This window comes from Orbicella franksi, chromosome 14, assembly GCF_964199315.1.
Source record: "Orbicella franksi chromosome 14, jaOrbFran1.1, whole genome shotgun sequence".
In the NCBI taxonomy this organism is placed as follows: Eukaryota; Metazoa; Cnidaria; class Anthozoa; order Scleractinia; family Merulinidae; genus Orbicella; species Orbicella franksi.
Window position 1 is genome coordinate 22,666,433 of NC_138158.1, and position 14,094 is coordinate 22,680,526.

Genomic DNA, 14,094 nt, shown 5'->3' on the forward strand with positions numbered 1-14,094 from the left:
AGAAGTTTGTATATTTTATGTGTTTAGAACATAGCCCAAAGAAAATATTCATGGTGATTAGTTGAAAATCAGAAACACAGAAAAGTTGTAGTCACATTCGTTAGTTTCTTTAGGCTGTTTTCCCAAAAAAGATAGAAAACATTTTCTGTTTCTGTCAAGTAAAAGAAACACTCATGATTGTGAAAGATTGGGAGAATTCAAAAAGCTGTGGAAACACTCATCTGTTGGTTCATGTTCCCACAGCATTTCTCATTCTCCCAAACTAGTTCCAATCACTCAATATAAACAAGCAAATGTTTTCTGTTTCTTACATTTTAAATAAAAAAACTCACTCTAACAATGAAAAAAAAACAAAGAAACTAACAAACAAACAAAAAAAACAAAAAAAACAAAACAATTATGGTGAGAATAAATTCTGTGTTTCTATCGCACTATAGAAGCACAAAATGAACGTTTGGGAGAACGATAAATGTCATAGGAACACAAATCAAACCCCATGCAATGAATTGTTTCCCTACTGTCAATTTTGCCAGTGTTTCGGTACCTAAATATTACTGGTCCAGCTATAATTGCAGAAAATCTAAATTCTCAGTTTTGAACTTCTTTGTTCCTCATTTATTTATCATCACAATTTCAATGTTTTTACAAAATTATTTTTGATTTTTTTTTTTTTTTTGAAGGTATTATAATGCATATTACATTAGCGGGGCTTGAAAAAAACTTTAATTCCAACTTGCCCATCATACCAATAGTTCTCAAATTTTGCTTACCCTGGGCAGGTCTTAGTTAACTTTTATTGCAAATTAGTTGGCAGATGACCTGGCTGTGTCCTTGCCCTTTGACAAGTGAGAATGAAAAGTAACTTGCCTGACAGGAAAATCTTCTTGTCCCGGGCGACTGGACGGCTCTTTTTTCGAGCCCTGATTAGGGTAAAATGTTCACCAGGAATTGTATTCTAATGTACCACTGTGAAATAAGAGGAAAACACTTCTTTGCCTTCATTAATTTCATCCACTGAAACTAGTGCAACCATTCTTAGGAAAGCATTTTCACCTACAATGTTCCCACTACTGTACCAAACATTTGGAAGGTTCTTCCACAGTTTTGGTGCAATACTTTGGAAAGGGACATCCACTTCTTGGTAAGCTACATTGGCTGGGACATTCCTTGTCCTGTTATTGACATACTGCCCCACGGCAAGTGGGTTTACAGGTTCATCTCCGAGCCATGTGGTGTCACAAGGAAGATATGGACCAATTTGATCTCGCCGCGCATTTGACCTAGAAAAACAGAGTAGGACCTTGATATTGTCCGTAGTAGACTTTGCATTCTAATTGTTAAGGTTTATGTTGTTTCTGTTCCTGAGATCAGTAGAGCATACTGGCTCATTAGTGCTGCCACTTAGGCAGCATCCACTTTGACAAAGCAGCTCTACAGTTAGGTCTACCATCCACACTAATCTGTCACGAAACTGAGCTTTTTGAAAATTCTCTTCAAACTAGTTGAGACAAATTCGAAATTGCCGGCTTTTCGTTTTCATGCAATAATTTTTGAAGATGGAGCTTTTCAAAAGCGATGATATCACAATAATCCTGTGATTTCCCCAACTCAGTTTTCTTCAAACACAAATCCAAAATGACTGGTAATTGTTGTGTTTTAAATTTCCTCCAGTGTAGTGTGGTTGGAAAAATTAGGCCTATGGGTTTTCTGAGAAAAACCTCTGTGTTCAAACTCCTCCGGTGTAGTGTGGACAGGACTTGATCAGTGACTTGGAGTATCGCTAGTCCCAATGCGACAGATGAGATGATAGTGTACAGGTCACCTGTAACGTTATCAAGTTACCCAGTCTCTTACTGCTAACAGCTCACTGGCTCCCATTTATACCCCTGGGTGGAGAGAAGCAGCATGAGAGTAAACTCTCTCGCGTGAGAATATAATACAATGAGCCTGGTCATGATCCAAACCAGGCTTCTCAACAGCGAGTCCAGTGCAACAAACAGAAACCACTAGCTTGAGGCTACCAGGCCTACAACAACATTAGTGCAATTTACATTTTTACCTTGAAATCATTATAGGCATGCAATTCATGCAGAGAACTATATGACTCTGACCATATGCAGAGGTTTCATTAAGGGCCAGAAACCGGGCAAATTGACCAACTGCGAGGATGGATTTGCCCACCTGGTTCAACTATCTAGTGGAAAGTTTTTCTTATAAAGAAGTTCAAGTCAAAAAGTTTTGCTCGCCTGTAAAAACCTGTTGCCGTTCTGCTGAAAATGTTAATGAAACCCCTGCATATGCACGAATTGCAGGCCTATGCAACTAGGCAGTTAATTGAAGAGAATTTTTGTAGGGCACATTATGGCTTAAAGCTGTCTTTGTAAGTATTTAAAGTAGTTCTTTTTAAGCCAGATTAATTAATTACCTGTAGATAATTTTCGATAATCCTTTATCATTGCCATCAATAAGAATTCCATCAATGCAGCGGAAGATGAAAGGATTTCTAAGCGATTGAATCATGATAGGTTCATAAGGCCAATAAATGGTTCCTGGGAGAAAAAAATAACAAAAGTGTGTTAAAGGAAATTAGGTGCAAGCAGCTGCTCTCCATGAATAAGATGCAACAGAATGTTATGTAAGTAGCACTAGTTTTTATTGCCAATTAGCATAGTGGAACACAAGATTGCAAACTGTTGTTTACATCTACTTGTTTCATGACCTGTTTTTCCTCAACAGGTGCGAATATTCCTGTCTAGTTTAATCCTAGGGGGAAGGAACTGGGCACGAATATTTCCTGGTACAACACAATACAATGTTCAAGTCTACATATTTGTCAAACAAGTATGTACGAAAATAAATATTAAAAGAGACGCTGTTCTAATGCATAAATAAATTCCCAGAACCAGCACAAAACAAAACATATGCCTATCAGTAAGAGGAACTTCTGTTTTGATCATACCTGGGTATAAAGCTACCAGGCTCTGTGCTGGGACTGTTCCTTTTGTGACAAATACACCTTTCCCTGCTCCAGGAATTGTGCTATCCAATCTCTTTATTTCATAACCAAGAGCATTATACATGACCCCTGCACATTGCATGTTCTTTGCAGAGTGTACACCATTATCGTGAAGAGCGTGTAGGACAGTTAAAAGGGACTCAAGAACTTTGGGATCTGGTACTGTCTTGTCTTGATCTCTGGAGGAAACCTCTCGCACTGTTCTGGTTAAAACAGCAATCATTACTTCAGGAATGTATGGACAATGTCTTACAAAGTGGCAGGTCTGGGCTGTTCTATATGGAATGGGCCATCCCAAGGGGGGGGGGGGGAGGGGAGGGTATTCCCTTAAATTTAGGATAGGTGTGTGAGGTGAAAGGTCTTAAACCCTGACCTTATTTAAGAATGAAGCAAATGAAAATTGATACCCCATTTGAGGTCCAAACCCGAAAAATGACACCCTATATATGAACGGTACAACTTTATTTCTTTTCTGTAACATTGGAAGTTAAGCATCAAGCGTAGAATTTGTTTTTCGTTTAACTACACGTAGACATTTATGCAATGAATTTTAGCTGATACAATTTAGGTACCCTATCTAAGGATCATACTGCCAACAGGGGATAGAATGATACCCTATTTAAGGATGGGAGTAAACCCCCGGTGGGCCTTCCTTTAAAATGGGGGTTAAGAATTGCCTCTCAAAAGATGTTCCAAGCCATCTACACTACAGACTGCAGACGTCTAGTGTCTTAGCCATGCATTTTATCTCACGACAAAATTCTTAACTAACTGGCCAAAGTGACACTAGCTAAGGTCAGCTAATTAAATAAGCTTGTCTGAAAAACGCGCTTTAGCACTGTTCGTGCAAACTGGATATCGTACTGTAAGCTTATTGCTAGCTTATGAATGCTATAAACAAACAACGGGTCATCCAACCTTTTCCTCAAATTCAAAGCAATCCAAGGCACAAATCTGTATCGGTAACTTCTCCATTTTTCAATCCATTTCTTGTAGAGCATATTCAGCTCCAGCTGGCCGCCATATTTGAAAAGAGTTTGGTCAGCGGTTAAAAATTCGACCCAGTCTTTCTCGTTGGAGTCAAAACAGCAAATTGCACATGGCGGACGAAACGTGAAGCAATAGAATAATATTTCTTGGTTCTGTGTTCTGTGCGGAAAGGTAAAATGCCGAAAGTTAAAGCTGCTAAGAAAAGTAGAGAACATGGCCAAAACAAAGTGTATCAACAAGGTATGCTTTTATTTCTTATGTTGACGTTTTTGTGATGTTAAGATCAGGTTCTTTTCACTGGACAATTTCACTGGCATGATGTTGTGTGCGAATTCAATAAGATTTGAATATTGTTGTCAGCTTTGCAGTTCAAAACAGAACATGGCCAACATATATTAAAGAATCCACTCGTCATAACTAGTCTTGTTGAAAAGGTTGGTTGGTTTTACATGTTTAAAATCTTTTTAATTTCTACGTAGCGATTTTTCCTATGTTAACTTACTGTAAGCCTATATATATTAGTGTAAGTTAATTTACTAACATATTTAAAGTTTCAGTAAGCTGTTAAAGCTTAAGGCGTCTTTATTTGTGACATCGCTGATGTCCCACGAGTTTTGTGTCACTGTAGGTGTTTTGACAAAAAAAGTACGAAAATCTTTAAATGCCATTACTCCAGAGTAGATCCTAGAGTTTGAAGAGCAGCTGGGCGAAATCACAAATTAGATGGTCATTTTCACTGGCAGCCATGTCAGCTACTTTTGAAATTGAATATGTCTGTTTCTGTTTAAATGACAGAGTAAGATTTGTCAAATTCAGTAGCAAGCTACCAGCAAAAATCACATTTTCTACTTCATGATCTTGGCTGGCATTGCTTCTCTGATAGTTATCTTATTCTTCAGAAAGGTATGGAAGAAATCAACCTTCTAGTCCAATTCCACTTGCTTCAAAACTTTGTGAGAGCTCTGCAGAGTAGAAATAAAGTACCTAATATTTTGCTCTTTACAGGCAGGCTTACGATCCACAGATACTGTTCTGGAAATTGGTCCAGGTACAGGAAACTTGACAGTAAAACTATTAGAGCGCGTCAAAAAGGTAAGAATTGTTTAGCTGCTGTCTTTAAACTTACATTAGTTTGATATTAAATCAACTTTTGTCAAGAACATAGAGCTCTACCTTGAGGTATTATAAACCAAAATGGATTGAGGGAAGAATGTGACAGATTAACAACACTAACAACAATATAAGCTAACAATAATCACAATATAAGGTAAGTTACTGTTTCATATAATAACCCTATAAATACATGTACATATATATCCACTATACGGCTTGCTTCTGACATTTAGCAATCATCAAGATAAGGAGTGGTTTAGGGCTCAGAATGGTGATAATCCCCTTAGCATCCCAGGGAAGTTTCTTAGCAATGCTATTTAAGATGCTTTGAATACCTGACCAATAATAAATGTATCTAGGATTTAGGTTCGATACATGTGTATGTAAATCACATAAAAATGCAATCAAACATATAGCTTAATCCATGAATCATGAAAGTTTATGTACAGTAACAATTAAGTTCTCTCAAGAAATTTGTGTAGATCATAAAACCATAAAGAGAAAAATTGTCTATTCACAACTACTAACTCTAACTTTAAAAGGATTAAGTAAACCTTACTTTCATTGCTTAGGTCATTGCTTGTGAGGTTGACCCTCGTATGGTTGCAGAGCTTCAAAAGAGAGTGCAAGGAACGTAAGTGAAGGATCTTACATCTGTGGCTTATGTCTGGTTTTATAAATAGTGGCAAACAAATGTTTTTTTTTAACCAAACATTTAGTTTAAATACTTAGTCCTTACATTTAGATTGCTTCATTAATTTTGTTTAAATGTGTGTTACATTAATTAGTCCTCAAGCGAGCAAGCTTCATGTTATGGTCGGCGACGTCCTCAAAACGGATCTGCCATATTTTGATGTGTGTGTAGCAAATCTGCCTTATCAGGTAAGAGCTCTATCTCAACCTAATATCTCACTGATCAATTGCTTGAAATCTTCTTTTCTTTTATTCTTGCGCATGGCTGACCAGCGGGTTGAGGCACAGTGGCGTCATGGTTAATGCTTCAACTCCTTGATCAAACAGTCTGGGTTGGAATCCTGGTGGGGACATGGTGTTGTGTTCTTGTGCAAAACAATTAACTTTCACCATGTCTCTCTCCACTCAGGTGTATAAATGAGTACCGGCAAATTTAATGCGTGGAGTAACCCAGTGAATGACTAGCATCCCATCCAGCGGGATGTAGAAATACTCCTAGTCGCTTCATGCTACAGAAACCAGGATAAGCCCTGTCCTGGTTGGCCACGGACTGATGTGCAGACTTTACCTTTTATTTACCATGGTTGACCAGCCCCTTTACTTCCTCCCTTCTCTCCCTCCAAACAGCACAACACACCACTGGGTAACCCTTTATAAAACCCTTAACAACACATAATTTTTTTTTTGTTGAATCTGATAATATTGGTGTTCTTTTTTCGTAGATTTCATCTCCATTTGTTTTCAAGCTGCTACTTCACAGACCATTTTTCAGGTACACCTCTTGCCCATCGGTGTCCCACAGTTTTTCCCTATTTGTGTAACCATATGTTGTAACAATGATGTTTAATTTAATTGATCTGCAGGTGTGCAGTACTTATGTTCCAGAGGGAATTTGCACAGCGTTTAATTGCCCAACCTGGAGACAAGTTGTATTGTCGACTGTCAATCAACACGCAGTTGCTAGCCAGAGTAGATCATCTAATGAAGGTAATGCTCTGCCATTTGCAATTCCAGAAAATATCCCTACCCACCCTAAGGACGGTTATCAGAAATTTGGAAATTCTAAGGGGGAGAGGTGTAATGGGGGCGGGGACTCAAAAGGCTAACATATTAGAAGGAAAGTGTGAATTAAAACTGGAATTTCAAGAGGGATTGGCAGGAGGTTCAAATAATCAAACCCGCCATGGTAGGGGTATGGATATTTCCTGGAAGAACACAATTAGAATGAACTTATAAATTTACATTGTTTCCACATGGAAACAATGTAAATGTTGAAAGTAGTTTCTAAACTGCAGTGCTACATCAAAAATGAAATGCAGGGTATGAAGTTTTCTTCCAGTCGTCTTAAATCTTCAAGTACAGTCGAACCTCGATTATCCGTACCTCGATTATCCTGATTTCTCGATTATCCGGACTTTTTCTCTAGTCCCAATTTTATCATGAATATTTATTAGTCATGATCAAGATCCGTAGCAATATTCTTTTTAAAACTATAGCATTGAAAAGTGCAGTCAAAAGCCAGTTTGTTTTGCTTTTAAAGAGCAAAAGAAGCGCTTGCACATGTCATAACTAATGAAGAACACTCAAGTGAGTTCTGATTGGCTCAGAGTTGAGTGGTTCAAGATATACAGTAGACCATATTGTTGTTTTCCAAACGATTTGTAAAAGTGCTGTTTCACGATTAAATGTTTTTTTATTTAAACAGTTTTATTCTTCATTAATATTCATATTTTTGATTATCCGCACCCTCGATTATCTGGACTATTTCGTCTAGTCCCAACGAGTCCGGATAATCGAGGTTCGACTGTACAATTGTTTGCATTCCTAGGTCTCACTTGACAAGGAAACATGTCTGAAGCTGTGTTGCCAAAACATGATTAGATTAAACATGTTTCAAGGAAACATGTTTCGCCTAAACATGTTTGTTATTGCATTGTTCACATCAGGTGTTGGTTTCAAACACGTTTCATGAGTGGTTGTATAATTTATGCCGTTTCATGGTACTAGCATTAATTAATGACAAATTTTGTCTTTAAAATTTGCAGCAATGTTCTCCCAAATATTCTGCTTTCTACCCATCGCTGATAATTGCCGTTATATTTCTTCATGGGCCCATATTTTAACTAGACATTTGGCCTCATAATAGCCTCATTTTTGGTTCTTTTGGGCACTTGCCTCCTCTCCGAGTCCATCCACCATTTTGAATGTGTTTGGTCTGATCATGATTGAAACTACCTTGCGAGGTTGTTTTAATCATGCTCAGAATAATCATGTTCAGTCAACCATGGTCTGCGCAATGCACTGCCTGATGTGAACACTGTTCATAATGAAACATGTTTCATTCGTGATCAGACTAATCATGTTTCGGACTAGCGTGAACACAGCTTTATATTATCAATCATTGATCTTTTAATGTTTCTTCTGCAAACTTTTGATATATATGTACTTTTGCTGAGGAACAGGCAGGTCAGACAATCACAATGACTATCTTTACACTGATGAAACATCCTACAGTTCCCTGGCAGATGATTGCAACTTTGATAACAAATAGGACATGTTTTATTTTTTTCGAAAATTTTGACAGGTTGGGAAGAATAATTTCCGTCCCCCTCCAAAAGTAGAATCCAGTGTGGTGAGAATAGAACCGAAAAATCCACCACCACCTGTTAATTTTAAGGTAAGAAGTAGCCACGAATAAGTTCTAGATGTTAATATGAATTTGAGTGATGCTTTAGTTTGAAAAATTATTGGGGTTTCTTGGTTAACTTTGGTCCGTTTTGTGATTTCTTTTTTTTTTTTTTTTTTTAATTTCTTTCAGGAATGGGATGGTCTCGTTAGAATCGCCTTTGTACGAAAAAATAAGACACTAAATGCTTGTTTCAGGTAGGTTTTTCAGAGTACTGGCTTCGTTTTCAACATTCTATATCTACACAGAACATGTAGAGCTGAGACTGGACACGAGAAATTCCATACTGGTGACGTACTCTACAGAGATCCGTGTAGCGTCTCTGATTGGTTGTTTCTCGGCTTTTTATTTTCGCGCGCAAATAACAACCAATCAGAGACACCAAGCGGATCTCTGTGGAGCTACGTCATCAGTATGGAATTTTTCGGGTCCAATCTCTGTGGTCTCTCAAGCGGCAAAGGAATTGAACGCGCGAAAAATGCTGTTGACTTCTCTGCTTTCTTTTTGTCACAGTTCACGTGCCGTTACAGAAATGTTGGAGAAGAACTACAAGATCCACTGCTCACTGAACGATATTGTAAGAAAAATTACATAAATACAGAGACTTGTTTTAGTTGTGGAGGAACAGGCAAACGGAGGTTTTCGAAAAACGATTTAAAGCAATACTGAAATATTGCTTCAAAAATGGTGCTTTAGTTAGCTGTTTTCACGATCTTCACTTTGGAGAGCGTTTCCGAAATAACTATTTTTGGAGGAACTTTCATCGTTATCACTATAGATGACATGTGGTCCAAGGGCCAACATGTCTTTTATTAATTCCCTTATCTGTGTATGTACGCTCGCTACCTAACTGTAATTTAATTTTTGATTTGATGTCGCAGATGGTGGATGAAGAATTTGATATTAAAGAGAAAGTCCAGAAACTTTTAGCAGAAAGTGATTACGACAAAAAACGAGCTCGGACCATGGATATGGATGATTTTCTTGGGTAAGAAATTTTTGCCGTCCAAATATTATCAGGGCTTTCGCTGCAGGAGCGCTCTTTGAAACCTTTGCGTTGCTGTTGGCGGCAAAATTTACCCTCGTTTCTGGTTGACGCCAATAAAATACCTTGTTGGTGGATTGGGTGTTAAAAATGTAACCATTTCACACCTGACACCGTCGAAATTTTCTTGAAGCAGATTCCTAGAAGCTTAGTTGGATGTTAATGCAGGATTAGTCCCGATTAGCCCTTGAACATCCGGACCCTACATGTAGCTTATCTGGGAAGAGGATGAGACGCAAAGATAAGGTCACCTGAATCAGACGTGCAGTCACGTGAATTACATGTGCAGCGGTTGTTTACCTCTTTGGATGGCTTGCAAGCATAGAAAACAAACAAAAATTTTAATATTTTTATCTTACTAACGATGTTTTCCTCACGGCTTTTCGTTCGTTTTCAGGCTCCTACACCTTTTCAATTCAAACGGGATTCATTTCACGTGATGTTATCTGGGGAATGCTCCAACATGAACATGTACAGAAATTCAAACAGGAATGCTTTGTAGAACGACCTTTCCCTGTGAAGCTGACCTTAACTGAACGCCATCACAATTCCGGTGATTTGCCAGATCAGAAATCTATGTTCTCAGGAACGACGATGACCTATAAACAGAAAGTTTGCCTTTTGGTGTTTCACTTGCTTTGAACATCCTGCTGTAATTGGTGTAAAATTTAAAAGCCAATTAAAACCTAGCACCGTGCACGCGATACATAGCTCGTGCGATTCTTGGCTCTCTAATTGGCTGCAGAGTTTGGAAAACCATTTGAAAGACAAAGTGATGGACGTCAATGTTTATCCTCCATTTTAAACGGTTTTATTGTCGCAACAAAAATAGCCATTTACGATTATCGCTCAGCAGATTCGACGAATTCTTATGAGGAACTGACTTAATTCACATTGGAACATGGTCCGTACATTTGAGTTTGTTTCACAGATTCACGCTGGTTTAACTAGCTGAGCTTGCGAATTACTGAATCTGATTAAATAAAGAAAGAAATTTGTTCTGTCTGTCCTTTTGATCTCGTATTGAGTGAATTTTTTGTGAAGAAATGCAGACGCAATTAAGATGTAATTGAAAACTGCAATTTGCTATAAATAGCTTTTTGTGGTTATTTTTGAAGAACGCTTTTGGGAATGGTACAGCTAGGAAAGCCAGGGGCCTATGCAATATTTATGCACACTCAAAGATTTTCTTTGCTTTTCCTATGTTGTAATGTAGCCAAGAAGATCTTTGATCGATGAAGAGTAATTCAAATAAAGTAACTTGGCCAATTATGGAATCCACTAGATTCGAACAACAAAATTCTGTAGTGTGAATGTTCATAAGAAATATCTTACTTGCATGAAAACTCGCGCGCTTATAACTGTTTGAAAAATATGCTCTGCGTCGCATTGAGTGATTTTCTTATGGTAAACGAGCGATGCAAAGTCAAGGGTGTTTGTTGACAGATGTTCTTCTAGGAGTAATTTATCTGGGCAGATAAAGGTTAACCTCGTTTCTAACGCACTCAGTTCTTCCATATCAGGAGGACCTGGTAACGGGTAACGAATACTTGCGTACTAAGGGTGGTGCAGGGTGATGACTACCACCCCTTGCGGCTACCGTTTTCCGAATTTTTGGTCTGAAGAAATCCGGCTTAAAATTACGTCACAGGGAAGTTGACAAGCTTCACGTATCCAGACCTATCGACAAAGATTATTTTAAATTCAATTAAAAAGTAGTGGTATAAACTGGCTGGGCGACGAAAACGTGCAGGAATGCGAAATAGACTTACAAATGAACTCAATATTATGCCCAGTAAACAAACGAATTAACTAGGTTTATCGATTGAGGATTTTGGCCCAGTTCAATGTCTATATTTACGATCTTGTTCACTAAATAACCAATAACCAGTGACTTGGGAGAAACTGAATTTATCCTTCTATCCAATATCTGATTCCTTGGCTTTTTTTGCAATTAGCCGACAGATAATTTACTTCTTCCTGTGATGCAAAACTCGGCAAGATTTATAACTCCAGTTGGACGTTCGGTACCCTGAACATAAACCTGCACTGGCATGCCTTAGTTAAACCAACTTAAAGAAACTGCAAATAATCTAATGAAAGAAAATTAGGGCTGAAGTAACCGCCTACGAAGCTGGGTTTTCTCAGTGTTTGAAGAGAGTTGAGTCGATTAAGTACTAGCATAGTAAGTAAAGGTTATGACACTACTAGTTTGTATCCATTCATCAGTAAATGGATACAATCATTCATTCGTTGAATCCATTCATCAGTGAATTTTCATGAAATCGTTTCAGTCCAGAAAATGACGGCCAAAATCTTGATAGCCTGAACAGATCGTGAGATCGTCGGACATTGGGTCAATCGAGCGAGACAACGCCCTTGTTTTGTAAGTTTTCTTGGGCAAGACATTGAAGTGCCAAAAGATTGGTGCGGTCTGTAAAAAGCAAATCCAGTTAGTCTGTTAACAGATGCCTTAATTTCTCGTCAGATGATCATGGCGCGAGGAAAATATAAACAAAAAAACGTAAACAAATCGGCTATAACCTACAAATCAGACTGCATAGAATTTTTCTCAATAAAATTGAACAAAGTGCTCTATGGCAAACATTATTAAAAAGAAGAGCTTTCGACAGCCAGTCTACTGTAGTCGACGGATAAATATTTTTGTGATAAAACGATTATTAACAATTCTGGTAACGGATCGTCGATATTTTAGAGCATTTTTCTCATTTTTTCAAGTTTGCATCGATGTGACTGTTTCGTTTCCCACATCTGACAACTCCACTTTCAACTGTGGTCATAGCGATATTGAAGCGATGAAACCTGAAAAGTTCTGAAAGTTTTGAGTCCGTAATTTGATATCAAATAAAGTCAAAATAGGCGCAAATTATCTCGTACAATGTGACCTGTGGAACCTCCATGTTATTTAAAAGACAAGTGAAGAAGTGGTGAACGTGCCTCTATGATGAAAATGTGGAATTGATTGCTCAATGCCACCTTGTTTCAAATTCTAGAGAAACTGAAAAAATGTTGATCGAGGTTTGATTATCACAATAAAGACTAGCTCAAAAGTGTTTGGTCAGGGGTGCTCCATGACTAACTATGTTTAGACACGGTTCTTATAATCAAAATGGCTCGTTTTGTCGGAGAATATTGATTCAAGACGAGAAAGGTTCACTTTAACAAAAAAAAAAAGGAATTAAAGCAGGGCCTTTTGTTACTGCAAGAAACTTCTGGAAAAGAGAGATCTTGAACACAACGTTTCAACACGATTTTGGCAATCTGTCACATTTATTAGTTGGTAATACTAATTACTTATGATAACTCGATCTCTGTTCCGTATGTTCATTCTGGCAAAACTTCAGAGAGATTTTCCGATCTCTTATTTATTTCATGTATCACACATAGAAGTAAACACGCTCGTTAGTTTTAAGTTCATATCGTAATTCTTTGGATGCCACTTATTCTATATACTGATTATCTGAAAATAATGAAGCGAGAAAAAAATCTTTCTTGACATTTGTGAGTAAATGTCATTCCTGTCCGTCAATTGTCTCAAAATAATAAATTGTTTATCTCCAAAGCAAAGCGTCTAAACATTGTAAAATTTCCCGTAAAGATTACATGAAAGCATTCACTTAGATCTCTAGAATATTTTGATTAAAAACATTAAAGGTCACGTAATTTGTGCTCGTAGATTTAGATGACATCTCGTAAAAATTAAGAAAGGTATGGAGACCAGGTAGAAACCTGGATCCGGATAGGTTTAAAATGGATGTCAATCAGTGTTGTCGCGTCGTATCACCACGGTGACAATTTGACGTCAGATGAGAGCTCGCGCGGTTTTCCTATTGGATACTTTGAACTGGAACGAAATGGCATTTTGGGTGCTCTGTTGTAGTTTGTAAATCGCCAATACAAATCTAAACGCATCGAAAAAAACCTAACAATGCAAGTTTCTCATCTGTGTTGCCCATTTTTTACGAATGAAGGCAAACAATTTTTATTAACCTTTATCGCAGGATGTTGGATCCCACACCAGAGAAATATAAAAGGAATTTTAAAACTACGATATCATGGCCTCGCCTGACCTCCGCCGGTATTTGGTTTTGACCTCTATGGATACGGCCGTCTAGACATGTGTACCCCACGTCTCTTTAATTTGGATTTTTATCCGGTTTTTCCCCTTAAACCAAAACCAACGTATTGGGCTCAAGACTGTTAGAAATTGATGCAAAAAGGGCCCGAGAATCGAACATTACAACGAGATCTCGATAGGTAGTCGTCAAACTTGAAAACGTTGACGTAACGTATTCCAGTTTTTTTTTTTCACGCGGCTCCTCCTAACGTAACACATTCTCATTTCCTAATGGGATTCTGTCATCTATTGAGGACTGCTCTTCAAAGTGACGCCAATATCATAAGTGGTTTCCGTATGATCTACACGTACAGACCTTGTTTGGGTCTTCGTCATTTCCGCTTCTGTTGGCCACCTTAGTTTCCATGCAACAGTGGAAAAATCACTGGTTTAACGAGCCTCGCTTAGTTTTG

General features: G+C 37.9%; 3 protein-coding genes across 3 annotated transcripts in view; 1 reads left to right on the plus strand and 2 right to left on the minus strand.

Moving 5' to 3' along the window:
- Positions 1-52: 52 nt before the first annotated feature.
- On the minus strand, positions 53-4,221 carry LOC145467102 (SET domain-containing protein 9-like). The gene is made up of 4 exons (XM_081450630.1): positions 3,935-4,221; positions 2,960-3,219; positions 2,426-2,549; positions 53-1,280 (listed from the first exon to the last, which is right to left on the minus strand). Exons 1-4 carry the CDS (start codon positions 4,219-4,221, stop codon positions 956-958), a joined length of 996 nt encoding a protein of 331 aa, XP_081306756.1. The 3' UTR covers positions 53-955.
- LOC145467105 (dimethyladenosine transferase-like) lies at positions 4,167-11,230 on the plus strand. Its single transcript, XM_081450642.1, has 13 exons — positions 4,167-4,246; positions 4,367-4,440; positions 5,012-5,098; positions 5,692-5,753; positions 5,908-6,001; positions 6,535-6,584; positions 6,676-6,799; positions 8,397-8,489; positions 8,631-8,695; positions 9,012-9,075; positions 9,380-9,486; positions 9,941-10,032; positions 10,068-11,230. The coding sequence occupies exons 1-12, from the start codon at positions 4,183-4,185 to the stop codon at positions 9,981-9,983; spliced, it is 927 nt and encodes a 308-aa protein (XP_081306768.1). The 5' UTR covers positions 4,167-4,182; the 3' UTR covers positions 9,984-10,032; positions 10,068-11,230.
- The window catches only part of LOC145467104 (radial spoke head 1 homolog), a 48,752-nt gene continuing 40,669 nt past the window's right edge, over positions 6,012-14,094 (minus strand). Inside the window, exon 6 of the mRNA XM_081450641.1 lies at positions 6,012-6,342. The gene's annotated coding sequence lies outside the window, so the exon portion shown is untranslated. The remainder of the gene's footprint in view (positions 6,343-14,094) is intronic.

What these genes read in the sequence shown, in the direction of transcription:
- LOC145467105 (XM_081450642.1), top strand. Translation starts at nt 4,183, where the DNA reads ATGCCGAAAGTTAAAGCTGCTAAGAAAAGTAGAGAACATGGCCAAAAC. An exon ending in CTTCACAGACCATTTTTCAG is followed by an intron (nt 6,585 to 6,675) that starts GTACACCTCTTG and finishes ATTGATCTGCAG; the next exon opens with GTGTGCAGTACTTATGTTCC. An exon ending in ACTGCTCACTGAACGATATT is followed by an intron (nt 9,076 to 9,379) that starts GTAAGAAAAATT and finishes TTGATGTCGCAG; the next exon opens with ATGGTGGATGAAGAATTTGA.
- LOC145467102 (XM_081450630.1), bottom strand. Translation starts at nt 4,221, where the DNA reads ATGTTCTCTACTTTTCTTAGCAGCTTTAACTTTCGGCATTTTACCTTT. An exon ending in CCTGGTAGCTTTATACCCAG is followed by an intron (nt 2,550 to 2,959) that starts GTATGATCAAAA and finishes TTTTTCTCCCAG; the next exon opens with GAACCATTTATTGGCCTTAT. An exon ending in TTATCGAAAATTATCTACAG is followed by an intron (nt 1,281 to 2,425) that starts GTAATTAATTAA and finishes CTGTTTTTCTAG; the next exon opens with GTCAAATGCGCGGCGAGATC.